This window comes from Parambassis ranga, chromosome 9 (genome assembly GCF_900634625.1).
Source record: "Parambassis ranga chromosome 9, fParRan2.1, whole genome shotgun sequence".
Lineage (NCBI taxonomy): Eukaryota > Metazoa > Chordata > Actinopteri > Ambassidae > Parambassis > Parambassis ranga.
In genome coordinates, this window is record NC_041030.1 from 23,393,007 (window position 1) to 23,415,614 (window position 22,608).

At 47.8% G+C, this 22,608-nt stretch overlaps 2 protein-coding genes and 1 non-coding gene across 4 annotated transcripts; all 3 read left to right on the plus strand.

The window, feature by feature from the left end:
• The first annotated feature begins 5,214 nt into the window (after nucleotides 1-5,214).
• On the plus strand, nucleotides 5,215-5,405 carry LOC114442100 (U2 spliceosomal RNA). The gene has a single exon (XR_003671313.1). It is a non-coding gene; the product is annotated as a U2 spliceosomal RNA (small nuclear RNA).
• Nucleotides 5,406-8,983: 3,578 nt separating this feature from the next.
• rsph14 (radial spoke head 14 homolog) lies at nucleotides 8,984-10,980 on the plus strand. Its single transcript, XM_028414945.1, has 6 exons — nucleotides 8,984-9,197; nucleotides 9,277-9,379; nucleotides 9,940-10,058; nucleotides 10,138-10,406; nucleotides 10,460-10,631; nucleotides 10,724-10,980. Exons 1-6 carry the CDS (start codon nucleotides 9,023-9,025, stop codon nucleotides 10,978-10,980), a joined length of 1,095 nt encoding a protein of 364 aa, XP_028270746.1. The 5' UTR covers nucleotides 8,984-9,022.
• A 574-nt stretch (nucleotides 10,981-11,554) lies between these two features.
• LOC114441644 (dematin-like) lies at nucleotides 11,555-22,450 on the plus strand. Of its 2 annotated transcripts, XM_028414658.1 has the most exons (18): nucleotides 11,555-11,677; nucleotides 15,212-15,263; nucleotides 16,442-16,487; nucleotides 17,290-17,324; nucleotides 17,414-17,494; nucleotides 17,578-17,706; nucleotides 18,375-18,419; nucleotides 18,630-18,813; nucleotides 19,004-19,048; nucleotides 19,177-19,326; nucleotides 19,419-19,522; nucleotides 19,749-19,854; nucleotides 20,683-20,741; nucleotides 20,810-20,852; nucleotides 20,955-20,962; nucleotides 21,041-21,097; nucleotides 21,284-21,364; nucleotides 21,436-22,450. In XM_028414658.1, the coding sequence occupies exons 4-18, from the start codon at nucleotides 17,313-17,315 to the stop codon at nucleotides 21,547-21,549; spliced, it is 1,218 nt and encodes a 405-aa protein (XP_028270459.1). In that variant the 5' UTR covers nucleotides 11,555-11,677; nucleotides 15,212-15,263; nucleotides 16,442-16,487; nucleotides 17,290-17,312; the 3' UTR covers nucleotides 21,550-22,450. The 2 variants fall into 2 exon arrangements, with proteins under 2 accessions (XP_028270459.1, XP_028270460.1); XM_028414659.1 differs by lacking the exon at nucleotides 15,212-15,263 and having other exon boundaries at nucleotides 11,573-11,677.
• Nucleotides 22,451-22,608: the final 158 nt, after the last annotated feature.

Genomic DNA, 22,608 nt, shown 5'->3' on the forward strand with positions numbered 1-22,608 from the left:
CAAATAAAGCAAACCTACCTGTCGCTGTTGAAATGAACGCTGATATCACTCCGCTGGTACCAAGCGGAAGAAGAAAATAGGCCCAATATATCATAAGATTACATGAGGTTTATCCAAAAGAAACCCTTGTGATTCTAGACACAGTGTTCATCAGCATCATAAGAGGGAAAGTGATAAACATACTGCAGGACAAGTCAATGAAATAATAAACGCTGAGAGGAGCCGGGCTTCTCCTCCCCTCAGCAGATCTCCTGGACACGAGTTACTGGCACTGAAATGTATAAACACACCAACACCTGTGGAAAACGACGAACGATGGCAAAAACTAACACTACACAACCAGTACTACAACAACACAACTGGGGAGATGACGTAAACGGGCAGGCTAAGCCTATAGTCTGCAGACAGCGGAAGTCACGCTCTATTAATCCTTATTAAAGTTCTGAATAAAACGCTTCAGTAAAGTCAGAGCGAGGATAAAATGTGAACATGTTCAGCAGAACTTTGAACGTGTCGCTTGAACTCGGCTGCTCGGTCCGTTTCCTTCATGAATCTGTAGCAGAGCCGCCTGCGATGGATGAGGAGAAGGGTTACAGGCTGGAACTAGTAGATCTGATTCTAGAATTGGGAAATAAGCGTTTACTTCTGTATGTTTGACATCACAGCATTAATTATACTGTGTAGAGCAACATCTTGTGATTCTGGCTGTGTCCTTTTTGTCTGAAGGCTTCGGGTTGGACAAAAGCAGCAGTTGTTTAGAGGGTGTTTTAGGAGGGGGACAGAGAGAGCTGCAGCTAGGGGCAGGTTAGAAACATTCAGGTTGCCATGGATACAGGCAGGCAGGGCTGTTACCGTGGTGACAGGTGTAGCTTTGGTGACTCAGAGATCAAAGGCAGACCAAAGGTATATAAAGATACACTTTGTGCAATAAAGCTGTTGGTGGAGAGTTCAAGGAGAGACACAGCAGGAGATTTTGGAGAGTTCGTGGAAACGAAGGAAAATATTTTCAAACTGATTACTGGACTAAACTCGGAGAAGAGAAGGATCAGAGAGGAAGAAGGAAACAGCTGCAGAGGAGGCTAACATCTTCTACACATTTCTTCATACAGTCAGATTCGTGGTGAGTACCAACAGTAGTGAGTGATAAGTGCAACTTCATGGCATTTATTCAAAGAGAGAGAGAGTGATGATGTGATGTGTGTCTGTTTGTTTTTGTAATTTGACCATGTTAAGAGCCTTGTGCAGTATTTATGTTAGAAGTTACGCATGGTAAAAAAACAGTGGTCCGGTAAACTGAAAACCTGCCGGTCACGCTTTCTGCTGCCAAGTTTTTCTAATGGAAACAATTCAAATTCTAAATGTGGGCTCAGACGGCACCAAACTGTTGGTTGGTGCCTGCACCGCTCAGAAACTAAACACCAATAGCAGAGTTCTTCTAACGGACCTGGTCACAGCTGCGACTATAGCTCTCTCTCTCTCTCTCTCTCTCTCTCTCTCTCCTCTGCTGTCATGTCATGTTCATAAACTTTATCAAAAGTCTCCAAAAGTAAAATATATGATACTACTGATACTACTAGTCTGCACGTATTGGGGTGAACTCCATTCTGTGTGAGAGAGAGACCAGAGAAGTGTAAACCCAGGGTCTGTAGAGACGGTGGAGCTCTCTGTGACATTACATTGATGTTAGACTCAACTTAAAGAAAACGCTGGGAGGAAGCAGTTGTCTACTTAAAGTTCCAGTAGATGGTTTTATTTGGCTGATGATCTGTTGTTTGCCATATCTGCGATGGACATGAGGAGAAGGGTTACAGGCTGGAACTAGAAAAGTGTGATTGCTGCAGCTGAATCGTTGCTTTGATGCTGATGTGAAGGATTTTCTGAATTGCTGGAGAATCAGAGCAGTTCAGAGCTTCGTATGCCTCTGTGTGTCAGCCTGTCACCATGGTAACAACATTTGATCGTTGCTCAAACACCACTCCAACTTTGAGAGCCTGGCGTGTGGAAATGATCCGGAATTAGAAACTTCTGAATACAAGTTTGATAGAGCAGCATCTAATGAGCGTTTCAAGACTGAACTGGAGTCTGTAGCTTGACATTTGTAGGAGCAGATACATTTGGAAGATGACCCTCTTTGAAGGGCTCTCTCATAGACTCCCATGTTAAAAATGACAGAAAAACAGCTTAATATGTGAAAAACTTGTGCTCTGTGAGATGAACATGTTGATATTTGAATGGCTGATTTTTTAGAGGGTGTTTTTACATTGGCAATGACAGAGAGAGCTGATACAGTTAAACATTCAGGTTGTCATGGATACAGGCAGGCAGGGCTGTTCCCACGGTGACAGGCTGACACACAAGAAGCATACAAAGCAGCCATGTTTGTAGTCTTTATCAGATCTTAAGCATTGTATCTGTCATATTGATCGTCCTTCAGCTGTATACTACTTAACCACATTCACATCACACAGCCTGAGCTTCTTATAATCTCATGGTTTTGTCCAAACCGGCAAGCAATCAAAATAATAATTGTTTTGTTCTTGTTCTTCACCCTCTCTCTTTCTTTCTTTCTTTTCTTTACTGTCCAGGAAAAAGACAGTATGGTAAACAAACTGTCAGAGGACATGTCCTCCTTAGAAAATCAGCTGTCCAAGAGCAGGGCCAAGTACAGTCCGTTGGACCCCAAACAGCTGGTAGACATCTTTCTGCCAACGTGGTTAAAATCACAGGAACCACAGAAGAAAGAACGTGTCTCAGAGACACCAGCACAGAGCAGGGCCAAGGTCACACATTCGGAGGACAGTGAGATGGACAGCCTCTTTGCAAGGATCAATGCAGACATCTGGTACTACCATGACCGTGAGGACTACCGGAAAAGCTGGTACTACCAGGTCTGCCAGGCCGAGCGAAACAGTGTGCAGACCACTGTTGGATGTGTCTCAGAGACACCAGCACAGAGCAGGGCCACGTACAGACCAGTGGACCCCAAACAGCTGGTGGACATCTTTCTGCCAACGTGGTCAAAATCACAGGAACCACTGAAGAAAGAATGTGTCTCAGAGACACCAGCACAGAGCAGGGCCCAGTACAGACCAGTGGACCCCAAACAGCTGGTGGACATCTTTCTGCCAACGTGGTCAAAATCACAGGAACCACTGAAGAAAGAATGTGTCTCAGAGACACCAGCACAGAGCAGGGCCCAGTACAGACCAGTGGACCCCAAACAGCTGGTGGACATCTTTCTTCCAACGTGGTTAAAATCACAGGAACCACCGAAGAAAGAATGTGTCTCAGAGACACCAGCACAGAGCAGGGCCCAGTACAGACCAGTGGACCCCAAACAGCTGGTGGACATCTTTCTGCCAACGTGGTTAAAATCACAGGAACCACCGAAGAAAGAACGTGTCTCAGAGACACCAGCACAGAGCAGGGCCAAGGTCACACATTCGGAGGACAGTGAGATGGACAGCCTCTTTGCAAGGATCAATGCAGACATCTGGTACTACCATGACCTTGAGGACTACCGGAAAAGCTGGTACTACCAGGTCTGCCAGGCCGAGCGAAAAAGTGCGTAGACCACCAGGACCGATACAGCCAGAAGACACTGAGGTAGACCTAAGACTCTGAACTGAACCCGTTTTTCTGACAGAATGTGTGCTTTAGTTGTACTGATGCGGCTGTGATCACCCAGCACTGTTCTTCTGTTTGTTTGCAATTACAACCAGCACTCATGTTCTGGTCTGGTCATTGTGTGTCTGTCCTGTCAGTTTATAGCCTGACTGTTAGTTTACATTGTTCACCTTGGCTTTGACCACTTTTATGCAGGTTTCATCCTGTTTCCTGTACTGTTATTATTTTTATTACTTTTATACTTTTACTAATTTTATTCATACATGACTGACTCCTGTTTGCAGCACAAGTTGTTTTTATAAATGTGCTTTATAAATACACTTGACTTGACTTGACCTTGTTTACTTGACCTTATTTTATCTTATGAGAGCTATATGTGTGTGTGTGTAATCTACTGTGGCGGCAGGCCTGGTTGTAAAGTCTGACAGCAGCAGGGAGGAAGGACCTGTGGTAGCGCTCCTTCACACAGAGTGGATGGAGCAGCCTGTGCCGTTGCTTGACACTGTAGGGGCCCTAGGCAAGAAGGACACACTGGGGCCCTACAGGCTACAAGATTCTATAGAACTGCCGCCCCAAACACAAAGACATGTACAGTGATGATTATATAAGCAACCTTTTTATTTAAATAATGTGTGAACACACATATGAAAATAGTATCTTAAGGAAACATAAAAACCTGTACAACACAATCAAAATACATCATAGAAATATGTCCTCTGAAGACTGTCCACAGTGGTGGAAAGTAACTAAGTAGTTGTACTTTGTTACTGTACTTAAATTGAGGCAACTGAACTCAAGGATTGTTTTTTTTAACTTGGGGGATACATAAAAAATACATGAAAAATTACTTAAACTTGGAAATTAAAAGTAAGTACTTAAGACTTTGGTTAAGTAGGATCATTGATGGAGTACATCTACTTTTACTTGAGTATATATTTTGCTGGGTAATTGTACTTTCACTTAAGTACTAAACTTCAGTACTTCCTCCACCACTGACAACACAAGATATGATGACTAGTATTGTTATTAAGTTTTTCCACAGTGCAGGACCATCAGTGGGACCTGGACACCTTGGACCCTTCCTCTGTTGCACAAAGAGGACTGGCAATATGGAGACAGAGACTCTCTCTGAGTGAGAAGCATCTCCTCCAACAACATGGGAGGAATGAGGTTGAGCCTGATCGCATGGATGCTTTTCCAGAAGTTTCCAGAAGATCTCTGAGCCCGATGGCTCCCTTCTGTCGACCGATGTCAGTAAAGAGTCGTGTTTCGAAGGAATGGACAAAAAGACGTTGTATAGCATGTGTGTAAAGACTGTCCACATGAAGAGCCTTCACAACAGGGCACCTACGGTGTGGACAGACAGACTGATGGGACAGCGTCCACAGTGGATGTTTCTGTATAAGCCTCCCATCAAGAAAAAGACGGGGGATCTGCAGGGGAGAATCTTACATGGCGCTTCTTTTAGGAGTTTAGCTTCTTCTTCTTCTTTTAGGAGTTTAGGGTTACACTTTTGCGGTTAGGGAGAATTGCTTAGGGAGAAATATTCCCGGAAGACCCCTAAACTTTTGTGGTTAGGGAGAAATGTGCGCTTCTCGGCCTTTTGGCTAAGATCAAGTGTAGTATCTGTTCTTATCAGTTTAATATCTGATACGTCCCCTACCCGGGGACCATATATTAAATTGCTTTTTGGACAAGGGAGATGGAATTGGGGCTTGCTCCGTCCACTCCACGCATCAACCTGGTATTGCAGTACTTCCAGGAATGGTGCACCCCCTCTGGGGACAACAGTGGCGCAGTGGGATAGCAGGGTTGTCCAATAACCGGAAGGTTGGTGGTTCGATCCCAACTCCTCCCTAGTCACTGTTGTGTGTTCTTGGGCAAGACACTTCACCCTAGCCTGTGGCGCGCCTTGCTAGTCATTGTATGACACTGCTTGTGCAGCAGCCGTAACGAATTTCCCTCTGGGATTAATACAGTATCTAAAAAAAATAAATAAATAAAAAAAATAAAAAATAAAAAAAAAATGTGCACGTTCTGGACCCAGTAGAGACTAATATCTCCTTTTGAACACTGTTAGGGTGAAATGTGCAATTCATGGGCCCATTAGAGAATAATATCTTCTTTTTGAACATGGTTAGAGAGAAAGTTCATGTTTGTGGAAGTGCCCTAACCAGAACCCTAACCCCAGACACCCCACAAGAACTTTGTTGTTGTTCTTGTCACCTTGGAAACACAAACAGATTTATCTGTTCTCGTGGAGTATAGAACACGTTTTTGCACACAGCGTTCAGCTCTTTGTGCAGAACGTCTCTGTGTTCTCCTTCTTCCTCTTTTCATGGATTTCTGGCGGTCTCAGTTTCACTGCAGCAGACGCATTTTCAAACATACACACAAGGGGGGTCCCGCCCTTCCCCAGCTCTGATTGGTTTACACCATGATATGGGCCTGATGTGTGTTTGTTGTTGAACCACAGGGAGACTTTCAGAGTCTCAGAGAAGTTTTCCCTCTAACAGCTACTCGCACCGGTGTGACCTCAGATGGTTTTTGGTTGCACCATTGAGAAGTTAGGTGGCACTCTACAGCCCTGCTACAGCCACAGGTAGCATAAGGCCAATAGAGACGAGAAGAGCTTTAGTTTTGCGGCATCAGACCCAGAAGCAAGCATGCTTTTCAACAATGTTTCTACGATCTATCCTCATGGTGCTGCAAAGGTCTGTCATAACACTGCTGTCCCTGATCGTCTGCATCACTGTGTTTTTGTATGTAGTATGAATCAAAGGAGTGAGAGCTCTTCCATTAATATAAGATCTTTATAAAACACGCAGGTTTTTGGGCTATGTCAACAAACCGGTGAGTGCTGTGGGCCGAGAGACAGAGAACTGTAGCCTAATGCTGGACTGAGACTTCAGACTGGATGCTGTTTCAATAATGTCCTTTAACCATGATGCCGGTGGCTCATTAGCTACTGTCTGCTTATATACGTCCATCCATCAATGACCGTACAGCAGGGAAACTTGTTGTATTAGTTCAAATACACAGTAAAATTGGGATTTAATTCAAATAAAAATGACTCATTTTCATTTTATTATCATCTATTTACCAGCCTCCAGCCCCATGACACAGACCCGACCAGTTGTCCATATTATGGGTATGCTGAAAATGTATTTTAACTACACAGTCTCAAGTCTGACTTCAAGATGTTTTCTTAGAGTCAGCACCTCAGAGGCATGCAGCCAAAAGTGTTATGTTTTAAGAAACAAAAGAAAAACTTACCGAGGAGCAGGTGCTCTGGCACCAGGGACCAGGCTGTGCAGCGTCTAACAAGGAGAAGCAGGGATTCAAACCACGAAAGTGCAAAACGCCAGTCTGAGAGCACAGTGTTGTTACCAAGAGGTTAGAACTGACGACGAGGAGCAGTGAGGCAGGTGCTTCAGAAGGCAGCAGGTGAAGAGAGGAATGGCGACAGGTGCTCCTCACCAGCCCAGTACTCCACCCAGCCAGTACTGTCCCCTCACCTGAAAAAACTAAAGAAAGAGAGCCAGGACGAGCAAGTAAAATAAAACAGATGGCCACCAGAGGGCGATGATACGGCTCACCACTGAGACATCAGCCAAAACAGCCTACACTGTTGTTTATAGGAAAGAGGGAAAGAAATTGTCTCTCCTTCATCCTCTCTGTCCTGTCTCCCTCTTCTTCTCCTCCTCTGTCAGCAGGACGGTTCTTCCTTATGAGCTTATGTTCAAGGTTTCTTCCTGATAAAGGGAGTTTTTCCTGACAGTTGATCTTAAGAGGGTTCAGGCTCTGGGTCTCTGTGAGGAGCCTGGTGATAATCCTGATTGTAAATGAGCCGTATAAATAAAGGTGAATTAAATCGACACATGTAATCCTCAGAGCAACAGAAGACCTCTCAACTGTAACAAGGAGGGAAAACGTCCAGACTCAGTAGAGGAATGCCAGAAAATCCATAACCATTAAAGCAGCGATGAAGAAACATCAGGTGTGTTTCCTGGTAACACGGCGCTATCAGGTAAAGTGTGACTTGCTGATGTGTTGTTAGCAGGTTGCTAATTAGCGGCTAAGCGACGTAAAAGTCCAGTAAAAGTGCTCAAACTATCCAACACCATCGGACAATATGTAGGCCTGCAGCTGCACCACATACCTGACAGGTGGGGGGGGGGGGGGGGGGGGGGGGCACAGAGGGAGAGGAAGACAAGACACCTGAAGTGCTCACAAAATAAAACAGGAAGTAACACACCCTTCAAAATAAGACAGATCCTGACAAAATGTATGAATCTTTTTATAATGATTTGTTTACTGTTGTAAAGTGTACAGTATAGAGATGTACCCCTACACAACACGTAGACCTTTAGACCCATTTGGCCCATTGACTCCCATTGACTCCCATTATAAACACAAGTCTTTGACTCCAGTCTGCCATGTTTTAACCATTTCCCCACTTTACATCTTTATGTAGCGGTCTCTGAGTCTCTGCGTTGTGTATTTTTATATTAAGACAAATCCACTTCTGTTTTGGCTCAGCTCGCCGTTTATTGAGCGCGTCCACACAGACAGTATGGAGGAGGGCAGGACACAACCGTGTCGAACACACACACTATAATACAAAGCATGAAATTAGTGAACGTAGCATTTAAGCTAGCGATTCCCCACCATGCAGTACACTCAAAACACATCAACAGAAATAAAACTGCACACTCTGGGCAGTGGTGCCTGAAAACATTAAGTTGCCACATGTGGGTATTTACCATTTACAATGCAATAAAGAACATAAACATCTCATGACCACACAACTTACCACGTGGACAGCATGGAGGATACTGGCGGCAGCACTAGGGCGTACCCAGGCAAGTCCACAGGGACTCCATAGGTGGCGCCAGTTCCCACTGTCCGCGGGTGAACATGACAACTGTGACATACATACCTAATATTACAGAGACCATTATTAAGGCACATTATTACCCTGTTACACTGACACCTATCATTAGCCCTGAAGCTGCTGAACAGATCTGATGCAGTGAAAGTAAAAAAATATGTATATATAACGTTTTTATAGCATTTTATGAACGGACCGGCTTCAGTGTAGAGACGGCGCCCCGGGGGTTAAGTCCGCCACACAAGCAGGACTTTTAACTCTATGCTTCGAACATTAAACCTGGAGCTCTAAAGGGTTACACATCTCTACAATTCTACAAACTCTACATGCACCGAGTCTTCATTAGCCCTTAAAATTCCGGACTGTATTTCGGACCGTGAACGCACCGTCCGCGTGCGCTCTGTTTACATGCTGTTGCTAAGCAGCAGCGCGCGTTGCCGCGTTGTGGTTTTATGGGTCGCTGGAGTGATTGCCCACTTTAAGCACGTCTGAACGGACCGGATGGCCGGAGATCTGACGAACCACCGAGCGGCTCCGGTGGCCTTCGGGCTGCGGGCGGTGCCGCAGCTGTTCGGCCTGCTGCAGCAGCGGGACGCCGCCGTGAGGCTGCGCGTTCTGGATTCACTCTGTGAGCTGATCCGCGACCCGGAGCGGCTCTACCAGACGGTGCATGGAGGTTGATTTATTTTATTACACTTACAAACATCACATCCTGATGTAATCAAGGCGCTGATCACATGTTTCTTCTTCTGCAGACTTCCTGTGGCAGCTGGAGGTTCTGTTGAAAGATGAAGATGCTGCAGTCAGAGCAAAAACCTGCGAGCTGCTTCACTTGGTCACCAACCATGCCACTGGGAGGTAAATCACACTGTGTTCATATGAAACAATCCCTCCATGTTGATGTGAATGTGTTCAGATCACGCACAGTTACCACCGACCCTCTGATCAGGGTCAGTTCAACTTATCATGACACATGTACAAAGCAACACAATGCAGGTCAGCATCGAACTAAAGCTGCAGTTCGTACAGGGTAAGGGCAGTACTATGGACCCAATAACACATGATGTTCTGCAGACGGAGGTACTATGAACATGCTCTGCAGATGGATGTGTGCACTTGATATGTAGAGGGAAGTATGAACACAGTTAGCAGCAGTGGAAGACACTCAGGAACACAGTGACCTCCCCTGGATTGATGCAGTGTTTCTGAGGCAGTAGAAGCAGTTCTAGAACGACCTTCATTATAACGTGAGAAACAAACTTCTGTAGGTGTTTTGTGTTTGTTTTGCTTGACTTGCTGCTGTGTTGGTGACAAACAGTCACATTGTGTGTCCTTGCGGTCGACATCGACTCTTACACAGTCGATGTCGACCGCAGTGACAGTGATCTCAGTCGGTGGGGTTGTGTTGTCTCGTGAAGACAGGCCCTGCTCGCCTCCCCACTCCTTCCTGCTGTCACTCGGCTGATGGACGACCCGTCGCCTTCCTGCAGGAGAAATGTCCACCGTGTGCTGAACGGCCTCGCTCTGCTGCCCTCAGGTTCACTTCTCATCTTTGCTTCATCAGCCTGTAGGTCAATCCTCAGCATAGCAGCTCATGTCACGTTTTCCTCCTGTAGGGGCAGACGCCCTCCTGACTCTGGTTCCTGTGCTGATCCTGAAGCTCAGACAGGACGAGGAGGAGGAGGAGGTCCAGGTTTTCCTCCTCTCCACCCTCTGCTGCTGCTCCAGGCTCGACGCTCTGCCTGCTCTGACCTCACATGGCATCTCATTGCTGAGTCACAAGCTCTCTCATCCCTCCCCAAACATCCGCAGAGAGGCAGCTGCTACCATGATGGTGCTCAGGTACCGCTGCGTTCATTGTGTTTTTTGTTGTCAGCAGTTTATTGTGGTGCCAGCTTGTGTGATGTTCCTCTGTGAGTGTCACACTGAGTGTGACAGTATGGACTGAGGTGGCTCTGTGTTGCTGGTCTCAGTGTTCCTGTGGATGGGAAGCGAGAGGTGTGTGAGCAGAACGTTCTTCCAGTACTGCTTGGGCTGCTGCAGGATGACGACGTAGAGGTCCGGGCCAACGCTGCAGGAGTCATCATGAATGCTGCAGTCATCACCACAGGTCACCACCTCATCTTCTTTATGTAATAGTTCAATCTCCTGAATCATCCGTGCACAGCTGCATGCCCTGTAACGAACACTTTACTCCTGCAGGAAAGCAGCTCTGTCTCCACCTGGACGTCATCCCTGTCCTCCTTAATCTGCTGTCTGAGGATGGAGACCGGGAGGGGACCAAAGCGCTCCAACTCTACTGCCTTCGGGCTCTGGCTGCATTGGCTGAAGCTCCAGACGGCCGCAGCCAGCTGATGAACGAGCTCCCCCTGCTGGAGAGGAGGTGTGAGGCTGCAGGAGACCAGGATATCTCCCGGGCCGCTCAGACTGTCATCAGGGTCATAACCTGGGTTCCCTGAGAGACTCGTGACCTCTGACCTCTGACCTCCACATCTGTCTGTGCTGATTGATAATAAATTACATGATTCTAAATTATGACAGACTCTGTGAGTTACTGTAGAGAAAAACTCTTAAGAGGGCAGCAGCGGCCCCTGAAGGACCGCAGGCCACCGCTTTGACACCCCTCTGAGGAGCATCCCTGCAGCAGTGTGTGTGTGACCTGCTGCTTTGAATGAAGCTGCTCTTCAAATTAAGGTCATCAGCCTTCAGCCCTGCAGCCACACACACACACACACACATTAATGGAGGTCTTCCTGACCTGAGGTGGCAGCAGCATCAGTAGACAAGGAGCCAGTAAACAAAGTAAAGCTTCAGTGTTGATGTGCCATGTGTCTGACAGCCTCACATGAACACGTCTATTTCATAAAGCCTTTATATTATTGAAAATAATATAAAGGTACAAGTAAAAGTAAAAGTACTCAGAGTATTTTACTCAGAGTACCTTAGTCCCCCCCCCCCCCCCCCCCCCCCCCCGGCCGTTTCTGTAAATGGACCAGTCCAGAGACAGAGAGAGAGAGAGAGAGAGAGAGAGAGAGAGAGAGAGAGACAGGTAACGTGCGGGCAGAGGCACGCGGCGCTGTCACACACACACACACACACACTGTGTTTGGAGCGCGCGCAGTGAGGAGCCGAATGTTTGGACCGTTTGGAAAGAAGGTAAGACCCGGCTTCAGAGCGTGTGTGTCTGTGTGTGTGTGTGTGTGTGTGTCTGTCTGTGTGTGTGTGTGGATACAGTTATGAAACGTGCGCTGTCTTTATGGGACGCGGCGATTTGCCCGCTGCAGTCGACCTCTCCGGTGGAGCCGACACGGGGCAGCTGGTTTGCGGTGAGCCGCAGCGAGGCAGAGAAGCTCCCCTTCTCCCCTTCTCCCCTTCTCCCCTCCTCGCTGCAGGACTGTCTCTGTCTGTCTGTCTGCTTGTGAAGCAGGGTTTCGGTGGTGTGAACAGGCATCACTGGGTTTCTCAGTCATGTCTGATATTATGTAAGAGGCTGCTGTAACGGCAGGATGGAGGGAGGATGGATTAAGGAGGGAGGCTGCATTTATGTAACAGCCCTCATCACATCTGCTGCCTGAAACCAGCTGTATCTGTCACAGCCTCCATCAGGGAGCCGTGTGTCCGTCTGTTGAGTCCCTGTCGGTGGTTAAAGGTCTGGCTTCAGACATGACAACAGTCCTGACTGTGAATACTCAGTGAATTAAAGCACGTTAGAAATGAGCTGCAGATATGTGGCATCAGTTAAGTTCAGTTCAAAGTAGCAGGGACACATGGACACATGGTGCTCTGTCCCCCGTCCCCCTCTGGAACTAGCTGTTCAGTGATAACTCTGCTTCTGACGTCTGGACATTCATGCGTTCGTATTTCGGCCTTTTTCAGCCTGAACGCCTCACCATGCTGCGTGAGCACTAACATTTCCGGACTCGGACTGGTCTTTAGTCGGGTTATACAATACGAACTTTTTTCTCCTTAGAAGCTCTGGATGTGCTAGCTCTGTGTCATGGCTGTCATCTGAAAGGAGGCCTCAGTGTGTCTGGAATAACAAAACAGACGATATCCAAGCAACCATCCGTCCTTTGCCTTCACCCAGCCCACACTTACATCCCTCCACTGTGTCATGGACATGCCTGGTCCCTTGGAAGTTGGATTTGCTCAGTACATCTCAGCAAGAACCTCCTAACCCTCTAAGGGAGCAGAGGGTTCTAAGTAGACTGAAGCCACATCTAACATTATAGCACAGAGGCAGAGGGGTCAGCGTGGTGAACCTTGCTGCAGGGGTCCTGTAGACCTGATCTTTCGTCCCTCTTCGGCACAGCTGGCTGTGGATCCGATGAGGAGCTGAGAGACAATCTGAGATTTCTGCTGCAGTTTATGAACAGAACAAATGAAAGCAGTCCACACAGCTAGAGTCTCCAACACCAAGTGAGGTCTGCATGAAGGTGATGGCTGGTGGACAACCTGGAACGGGTCCTGGTTTTACAGGGCCTGACTGCACTGATCTCTGACACAGACAACTTCACCGTTATCCAACATCTGAAGAGATCAGTAGTCATCGTTACACCGGTGATGACGATGTTGTCAACATCTTTCCACAGCAGCTGTTCCTAATAACTACTGGAACAGTTCCAGGATGAGACCGTGCTCAGTGGGTCTGACTGCACTTCCTGTCTGTACAGGACTTCAGATTTGACACGAAGCCTGTACAGTGGTTCCAGGAGCTGACGGAGCTCTTGGGTTCAGACGTCTGTGATGTCTGTGCAGCAGCTATGAAGTGTTTCACATTCACACGGAGCACGCTGACTTCATCCTGATGCTGCTGGTGTTGTGATGTTTGTGCAGCAGCTTAATCCTCAGGTTGTACAGTTTTCCTTAAATGACGCTGTGGACGGAATCTATGCTGCCACTGCAGCAGATGGAGGCCTCGCTCTTATCTCTGAGTACAGCAGGGGGCCGGGGGGGATGTTGATGCTGCCAGAATGAGGCCATGGGCCCAGCCATGGGGGGGGTTGGGTTACACAGTCGTATTTTGTTGTTTCGGCTGCAAGAACAGCCAGTGCAAGAATTCAAAGTTAGAAAAGGAGCACAGTGACAGAGGGAACCTCACAAAACCCTGATGTGATGGTGGGCAATGAAGGCTAACGACATGTCTTTCCTTCAGATTGTAGTTCTGCTAAAGTTTTCTTAAATTTGCAGGAAGTAAGACGGCATCTTCACTTCCTGTCAATCAGGACAAACACCTTAAAGACACGTGATGATGTCTGTGCCGCTGACTGCAGTCGTTACCTAAATGATGACAGACTAGGTGTGGTCACATCTCTGTGAGCTGAGATAAGAGCCTGTCCCAGCACACACACACAGACACACACACACAGACACACAGACACACAGACACACACACAGACACACACACACAGACACACAGACACACACACACACACAGACACACACACACAGACACACAGACACACACACACACAGACACACACACACACACACACACACACACACAGACACACACACACACACACACACACACAGACACACACACACACACACACACACACACACACAGACACACACACACAGACACACAGACACACACACACACACACACACACACACAGACACACACACACAGACACACACACACACACACACACACACAGACACACACACACACACAGACACACACAGCCTGCTGTAACTGTTGCATTTTGTGATTTCATTAGTTCCCCTGAAAGAAAAGCTTCTGACTAATCAGCTCCATCAGAGACTGGGTACTGAGTGTGTGTGTGTGTGTGTGACCACAGAAGGTCTGACTCTTTCTCTAAGGTTCTCGTGTGTGTGAGCGATCAGTGACCGGCACTAACGACCACCTCAGAGCCGGTTTATAGCTCAGACACAAAGAGCCAGGCGCCCTGTAGAAGCCAGTCCACTTCACATGTGTGGCTGCTACAGATTCAGTAGCTACGTTGTGCTAACAGGACAGACCTGTTACTTACTACGGAACTGTGAGACATAACATATGACTTATTCTGATGTGCAGTCCACAGTCAGCTGCTTGGTGTATTTATATGGCGACGGTGTGAACTCTGCTACAAACAGAAGCTGAACTCCCACTGTCCCTGTCAAACACAGGACACCCTGGTCTGATCACTGACAACAAGACCAGCGGGCCTTTACTGGATCACTGCAAGTAGGACAGGGGTGGTTGGTCTGGACCAGGTGAGACTGCTGGGTGGGTCTACCTAGGACTGTGACAGAGTCAGGGTGGTCTGAGTGGGTGGCCTGGCCTCTCTCTCTCTCTCTTGTTTTTTCTGCTGTCTGTTTGGACGGCTGGGTGTGGTAACCTAGCAACCTCCACCTATCTCCCAGAATTCCCCCAAGGGACATCCCAGCAGAGCTGTTGAGACTTTATTACCAGCAGAGCTGAGGAAGATGTCGCTGTATCCAAAAACCCTTTATGATGCACTGTTGTTATGGTTACTGCAGGGTACAGTGCACCGTAGGCCAGTTGCTATGCCAGATTTTTTATCAGCATCATTGCGTAGCAACAGAGTGGACTAGCTGAAAATAGATGCCGTGCCATGAGTGGGACGTTACAAAGACAAGGAGAGCGGCTTCGTTCAAACATGATCCTGTGACACACGAACAGCGATGAAGCTCTCTGAACACCGACTCTTTGGTTTGCAGGAGGCTGACGAGGAGGTTGTGCTGCGCTCGCTGAAATCCACAGACTGAAGATGTAAGTCAGCTTCTACCTGTTTGTCCACCACTGTGTCTGTTATCAGTCTGTTTATGAACTGCTTATTACTGTCGGAGTCTTACTGCAGAGTTCACCGTATTCATGCAGACTATTGCTCACCAGACCAAGTCTGATCACTCTGTGGAGACAGAGGTCACCTTGACCCCCTGACCCTCTGAACCTGCAGACAGTGATAGTGCAGGAACTATAAACAGGGAGAATCATGGGACGCTGAGCTCTCTGACGGCCCAAGCAGGTGTCAGGTGAAAAGCTTCAATGTATTGTTACATATCTGCATGTCTGAGTAAAATCCTCCAACAGAAGAACTGTTCTCCAGGTTCCAGGGTCCTAAAAAGTATGAAGATGTTCAGAACTTTAAATTCAAGATTTTAACCCAAGGTGTTAAATTGGATCTTGTCGAGTTGCTTTAGTTTATCCCTGAGAAGCATGAAGTGAGAGCAGAGACAGCGGATTGTTGGTACCTGGCAAATGAACTACAAACCCTGCGCTAACTGCTGCCAGTTTGTCACCTTGCTCCAGATGCCTGCTCATGCAGTCACTCCGGCTTCATGTAGAAAACATGGGAAGTGTGTTTTCAATGGGGCTTGATAACAGCGAGTTTGGCAGCTGGGTGCAATCGATGCGGCGCTCGCTGTAAACTTTGACTCATTACATCAGCAGCATCTTGGAATCTTGTAAGCATCGGTAATGCGTCGTGTTTAACTCACTAAACCCTGCAGGAACCCTGGTTCACACCAACAAGATTCTGTAAAACACAGTGTGTCCTCCTCAGCAGGACGCCATGATGGAGTCACTGTGAGCAGCAGTCACATGACCAACACTCAGAGTCTGACCTGCAGCTGATCTCTGTCTGAACCACTGTGTCCACACTGACTGGACTGTCTGGAATTTAGAGGGTTAAACCTTCACCAGAATATGACTGAGTTTACCCTTTGATTATATCAAGGATTTATGAATGTGTCACATGATCTGTGTTCATCTTCTTTACATTAATATCAAACAACACTGAACTCTGAGCTGTCACTCAGACACTGCACATCTGGGGAGATTTAGTCTATATTTATATATATCTCTACATGTTTCATCTTTGATTTCTGTTTGTAACAAAAAGAATTTGTGTGTGTCTGTGTGTCTGTGTGTGTGTGTCTGTGTTTCAGGTGCTGAGCAGGACACGTTCAGAAATGAAGGCTTTTTCTTCCTGAGGTAACACACCAACACACTCTGGTCCTTTCCTGGCGCTGACCACACGCTCACACGCTGTGTGTGTGTGAGACAAAGCTGTGCTTTCTGGAATAATCCCTTTGTGTCTGTCAGTCACATCACACAATGCAGAACTGCAGCAGCTGCAGCAGAGCTGCTGAGGGCAGGAACTACCTCGTCAATAATACTCTGGCTGCAGCTTCAATCAGTGAATCTCACTCTGACAGACGTCTGCTCTGTCTCGACCCAGACTCTGTTCAGGAGTCCCAGACTCTGTTCAGGAGTCCCAGACTCTGTTCAGGAGTCCCAGACTCTGTTCAGGAGTCCCAGACTCTGTTCAGGAGTCCCAGACTCTGTTCAGGAGTCCCAGACTCTGTTCAGGAGTCCCAGTGTCTTCAAACCTGTGACAAATTCAATCAATCATTCCATTGATTATTGCACATAATGAACACACATGCATCATGACAATCAGGCACAGAAGGCGTCACAGTGTGAACAGGAACAAAAATATTCATCATGAATCATTTGATTTGATTTTAGAGGTCAAAGGTCGCTGTGACTAGCAGGGGATCCTACGTCCATTGATCACAGAGGGAGTGCTGAGCTCAGATCGAGTGATCCAGTGTTTTGTGTTTAGACCAATCACTCTGCAGAGAACTGTGGTGTTCTCTGCAGCTCCCTCTGATGGATGATTTAGAACATGAAAATAACGTCCACGCTAACTCATTGTTATGCTAATTATAGCTGCTAGCTGTGTAGAAACCTTCAGACATTCACTCATGTTGTGCTGCTGTGTGTCTCTCAGGAACGGACCAATCAGCAGTCAGGATGATGTCCAAGGTAAACACGTGAGGATAGATCTTCAGAGGAGTGTTCTTCATGTGTTCTGTCACAAATGTGTGTGTGTGTGTGTGTGTTTGTGTGAGCAGCAGATTGCCCAGACATCTCCAGGGAGCGTGCTGGCCCTCAGAGGGGCTAGCGTCCCGGGATCCCCTGCTGCTGCCATTGTGGTGAGACACACACACAAAGATCAGCTTCTGTTACCCTTCAGATTATTCTTCAAGCAGTAATCTGTAATCTGTAATCCCCCTAGGCAAGGGTGGAGGACGGGATAATCGGCTACAAGGACTTGGCTGCGTTACCAAAAGACAAAGCCATCCTGGACATCGAGAGGCCAGATTTGATGATCTACCAGCCGCATTACTGCTACAGCCCACTGGAGGTGAGTGTCTCCACTGAGTGTCTGTGTTCATGTGAGAGAGAGAGAGACAAATGTGAGGTCTCACCAACCTTACATTTCTTTAATAATGTGACATTTCTTCTAACTTATCACTGTCGGAGACGTGGAGTCCGACTGCACCCGGACTCCAAAGTTTCAGCCTGTTTAGTGTAACGACTAGGAGGACTGGAGCTCCAGGGAGTCCAGGGACTAGGAGGACTAGGAGGACTGGAGCTCCGGTCAGTGGAGGTCCAGGGAGTCCAGGGACTAGGAGGACTAGGAGGACTGGAGCTCCGGTCAGTGGAGGTCCAGGGAGTCCAGGGACTAGGAGGACTAGGAGGACTGGAGCTCCGGTCAGTGGAGGTCCAGGGAGTCCAGGGACTAGGAGGACTAGGAGGACTAGGAGGACTGGAGCTCCGGTCAGTGGAGGTCCAGGGAGTCCAGGGACTAGGAGGACTAGGAGGACTGGAGCTCCGGTCAGTGGAGGTCCAGGTGCTGGTGGGACACAGATCATTTGTTGGTTGGTTAGCTCTGTGTTTGGTTCTAACAGGGACATCAGTCTGCTCATTGGCACAGCTGAGGCCCTGTGTGTGTGTGTAACAGTGAGGTCTTGTGTGTGTGTCTGTGTGTGTGTGTGCCAACATGTTCAAACTGTCCTTCTTTGTCTCCAGAGGTCCTTGTCTCCTCGGTCCATCTCTCCTCCTCCCTCCCCTGAGGTAAGCCCGCCCTGTTTCTTACACTAGAAGTTTCCCGTTCTCGTGTTGCAGTGATTTCCACCAACATTATGGAGGTCAAAGGTCAGGCCCCCTAGTGGTCCTCTCTTAGATGTCTTGTGAATGTGTAACGATGTATTACACACAGTATGAGACACTGCCTGATTAGGAGGCCCTGCTTCACATTAACAACCCTCCTGTCGCTGTCTCCAGAACCTGATCAAGGAGTCCAGGGAGTGGCTGGAGAACCAATCACCCGGAGGTTCCTCACCTGGTTCCACCATCCAAACCAGCAGAACACAGAGCACACCTACTCCACCAACACCACACACACTAAGCACGACCCAAACACATTCCTCTGGAGCCAAGAGTGCAGTGCAGCACTTCCACAGGCCCGGTAAACACCCTGCACACACAGCACTGCTGCACCGCTCAGGTGCTTCAAACTGAGATTTAGAAACTCTTCTTCTGTTGCTCAGAATCGGACCTGATGATAAACTGTGACACATAAACATGAACCTGTTGTAGCCACCAGAATGTTCTGGACCTTCAGACGATGCCAACAACTGCAAATGTGTTTCTTTCAGAAAGCGGCACCAACATCTACAAGAAACCGCCCATCTACAAGCAAGGTGTGTGTCTGTGTGTGTCTGTGTGTGTGTGTCTGTTTGACATGACATGTGTGTCTGTATGTGTCTGTCTGACATGATGTGTGTGTTTGACATGTTGTGTGTGTCTGTGTGTGTCTGTGTGTGTGCAGAGGTGTCGTCTCCTGTGCCACAGGGGAAACACATCGAGGATCTGATCATTGAGTCTTCGAAGTTTCCAGCAGCTCAGCCTCCTGATCCAAACCTGCCGTCCAAAATCGAGACTGAGTACTGGCCCTGCCCCCCCTCCCTGGCTGTGATCGGTATGATGCACACACACATGCACGCACACACACACACTCTGTGTCCATGTTCCTGGGGGGTTCATCCTGCTGACGGCTGCTTCCTCCCTCAGAGAAGGAGTGGAAGAGGAAGGAGCAGAGGGATGAGGAGGAAGAGGAGGAGCTCGGCGATGAGCTGTCAGGACTCAGATCGCTTCAGAACCAAGAACTCAGCAAGGTTCCACAATAATCTACAATAATCCTTCAGTAGTCCCCACAGGAGACCTTCACAACTTCAGCATCATCATGACATGTTGATCATAATCCAGTGAAACCTCAGATTGCATCATTAACTTGATGAGAATAAACTGCAGCTGTTGGTGCAGAGCTTCTGTCTCTGAGCCATGAAACAGGAAGTGTTTAATCCCATCATCACATCTGACCCTCAGATACATGTGTTTCAGATTCAGTCTAATCTCGGAAAAATCATCCTGAAGGAGGAGCTACAGAAATCTGCAGCTCTACTGAGGAGGAAGACCCGGTCCCTGCCGGACCACAGCCAGAATGCAGGTACACACACACAGACACACACACAGACACACACACAGACACACACACAGACACACACACAGACACACACACAGACACACAGAGACACACACACACACACACACACACACACACACAGACAGATACACAGACACACACTCACACTCACACACACACAGACACACACAGACAGACACACACACACAGACACACACACACACACAGACAGATACACAGACACACACACACACACAGACACACACACACACACACAGACAGATACACACACACACAGACACACACAGACAGATACACAGACACACACACACACACAGACACACACAGACAGATACACAGACACACACACACACACAGACACACAAACACACACACAGACAGATACACACACACACAGACACACACACACAGACACACAGAGACAGACAGACACACACACACACACACAGACAGATACACAGACACACACACACTCACACACACAGACACACACAGACAGACACACACACACACACACACACAGATACACAGACACACACACACACACAGACAGATACACACACACACAGACACACACACACAGACAGATACACACACACACAGACAGATACACAGACACACACACACACACACACACAGACAGATACACAGACACACACACACACACACACACACACACACACACACAGACAGATACACAGACACACACACACACACACACACAGGAAGAGGGAAAACATGCTTCACACACAGCTGCACTAACAGGCCCACACCGCCCCCTATCTGCTGCCTGTGCTAACAGCAGGCTGCCGTCTTTTCCATGTCCTCCAGCTTCCACCGCCTCCAGATCCGTGTGTTTCCCGGCGCCTTCCAGGAGCGGCCTGGCCAGGGTGAGTCTCTGAACGCAGCACGCTCTCATGTGGACAACAGTGAGACAGATGTTTGTGTTTGTTTCCAGCTGCAGTCAACAGAGTTCAGCTCCTCTGAGAACGCTGCTGCAGGTACACGACAGGACCTGATGAACCCGATCAAACCATGTTTCCATCCACATGATTACAGCGTTGAAATAACATTTATTATGTCCTGTGTCTGTGTCTCTGCAGCTCTTCAGGTACACTCTGCTCAATTTTAACAATGTATGAGTTTCTGATCAATAATAAGAGGCGGTTTTGATGTGTGTGTGCGTCAGAATGGAGACTCCAGGATAGACAGAGGAAACTCTCTCCCCAGTATGCTGGAACACAGGGTAAATCCTTTCACCTCCTTATGACTTCATACAGCAGTAAAGCCTTCTGAGTGTGTGGCTCTGTGCCGTCAGCTGAAGCTCAGTGATTGGACTTGGGTTGCAGTGTACTGATTCTTCACATTGTGTGTCAGTGGGTTAAGAGCGTTATCCAACACGTGCACGTTGCTCTGATTCATGTCTCTGTAGATCTATCCATACGACCTGCTGGTGGTGACTCACAGAGGACGCAGCAAACTCCCTCCTGGAGTGGACCGGACCAGACTAGAGGTACAGAAACAGTGTGTGTGTGTGTGTGTGTCAGGGCCAAAGATAACGATGTGTCTGCCTGGCCCCTGCAGAGACACCTTTCTCAGGAGGAGTTCTTCAGCATTTTTGAAATGTCTCTGGAGGAATTTGACTGCCTCTCTCTCTGGAAGAGGAACGACCTGAAGAGGAAGGTCTGTCTCTTCTGATGCTGCAGGTCTGGGATCCTCTGGCAGGACATCACATGGACGGCCTGTCAGACAGTTTGTAGACGTCTCAGGCGGAACAGAGCTGTTACTGAGTTCTAAACGACAAAACCTTTGAGCTAGGAGCGAGTGGAGGGACCCGACCCGAAGCTTCGGTGCTTCAGCGGCTGCAGCTCAGAGGTTTTGTAGTTTTCTGCTGATGCTTCTGCTGTAGATCCAGCCTCTTTGTTTCGACAAAGACGTTTGCGTTTTCAGCAAATCAACCGGCTATTTTAAAAGGGTCTGCTCCTATTGGTTTAGCCAGTTATGATGTCATAGTCGACACAATTTCTTTTCAGTAGTGAAGAGAAAACAAGACAGTTTGATGCCGGACATTCAGGCGGATGCTAAGACTGAAAGGACTCAGATCAGTGATCCTCCTGCAGACGCCATTTTTGATGTGTCTGAGTTTGTTGTTGCACAAGAGTGAACTGAATGTTTCAGACTGCTCAACTCAAAAAGATGGAGTCATGTTGAAATGTAGAAAATCAGAACCACAATGAAAACTCAGCACTCAGCAGGATGAGCTGCGATCAAACTGCTCCTGCACCACTGCCACACACACAGCGACTAGCACGGACTCTGATTCCTTCAGTCAGCAGGGGGAGATGTTTAGCGTTGGCTGGTGTTGCTTAGCAACCAAATAATGTGCAGCTACTTTCTAACATAGACGCAGCGTGTTTGTAAAAATCTATAATTGGCTCAAGAATGTTTGTGGTGTTTAAACCAAATGCTGACAGAGAATGATCATCTGTACCACTGCAGAGAGAGAGAGAGAGAGAGAGAGAGGGTGTGAGAGTGTGTGTGTGTGTGTGAGAGTGTGAGACTGAGAGTGTGTGTGTGTGAGAGTGTGTGTGAGTGTGAGAGAGTGAGTGTGTGTGTGTGTGTAAGTGTGAGTGTGTGTGTAGGTAGGTGTGTGTGTGTGTGTGTAAGTGTGAGTGTGTGTGTGTAGGTAGGTGTGTGTGAGTGTGTGTGTGAGTGTGTGTGTGTGTGAGTGTGTGTGTGTGTAGGTAGGTGTGTGTG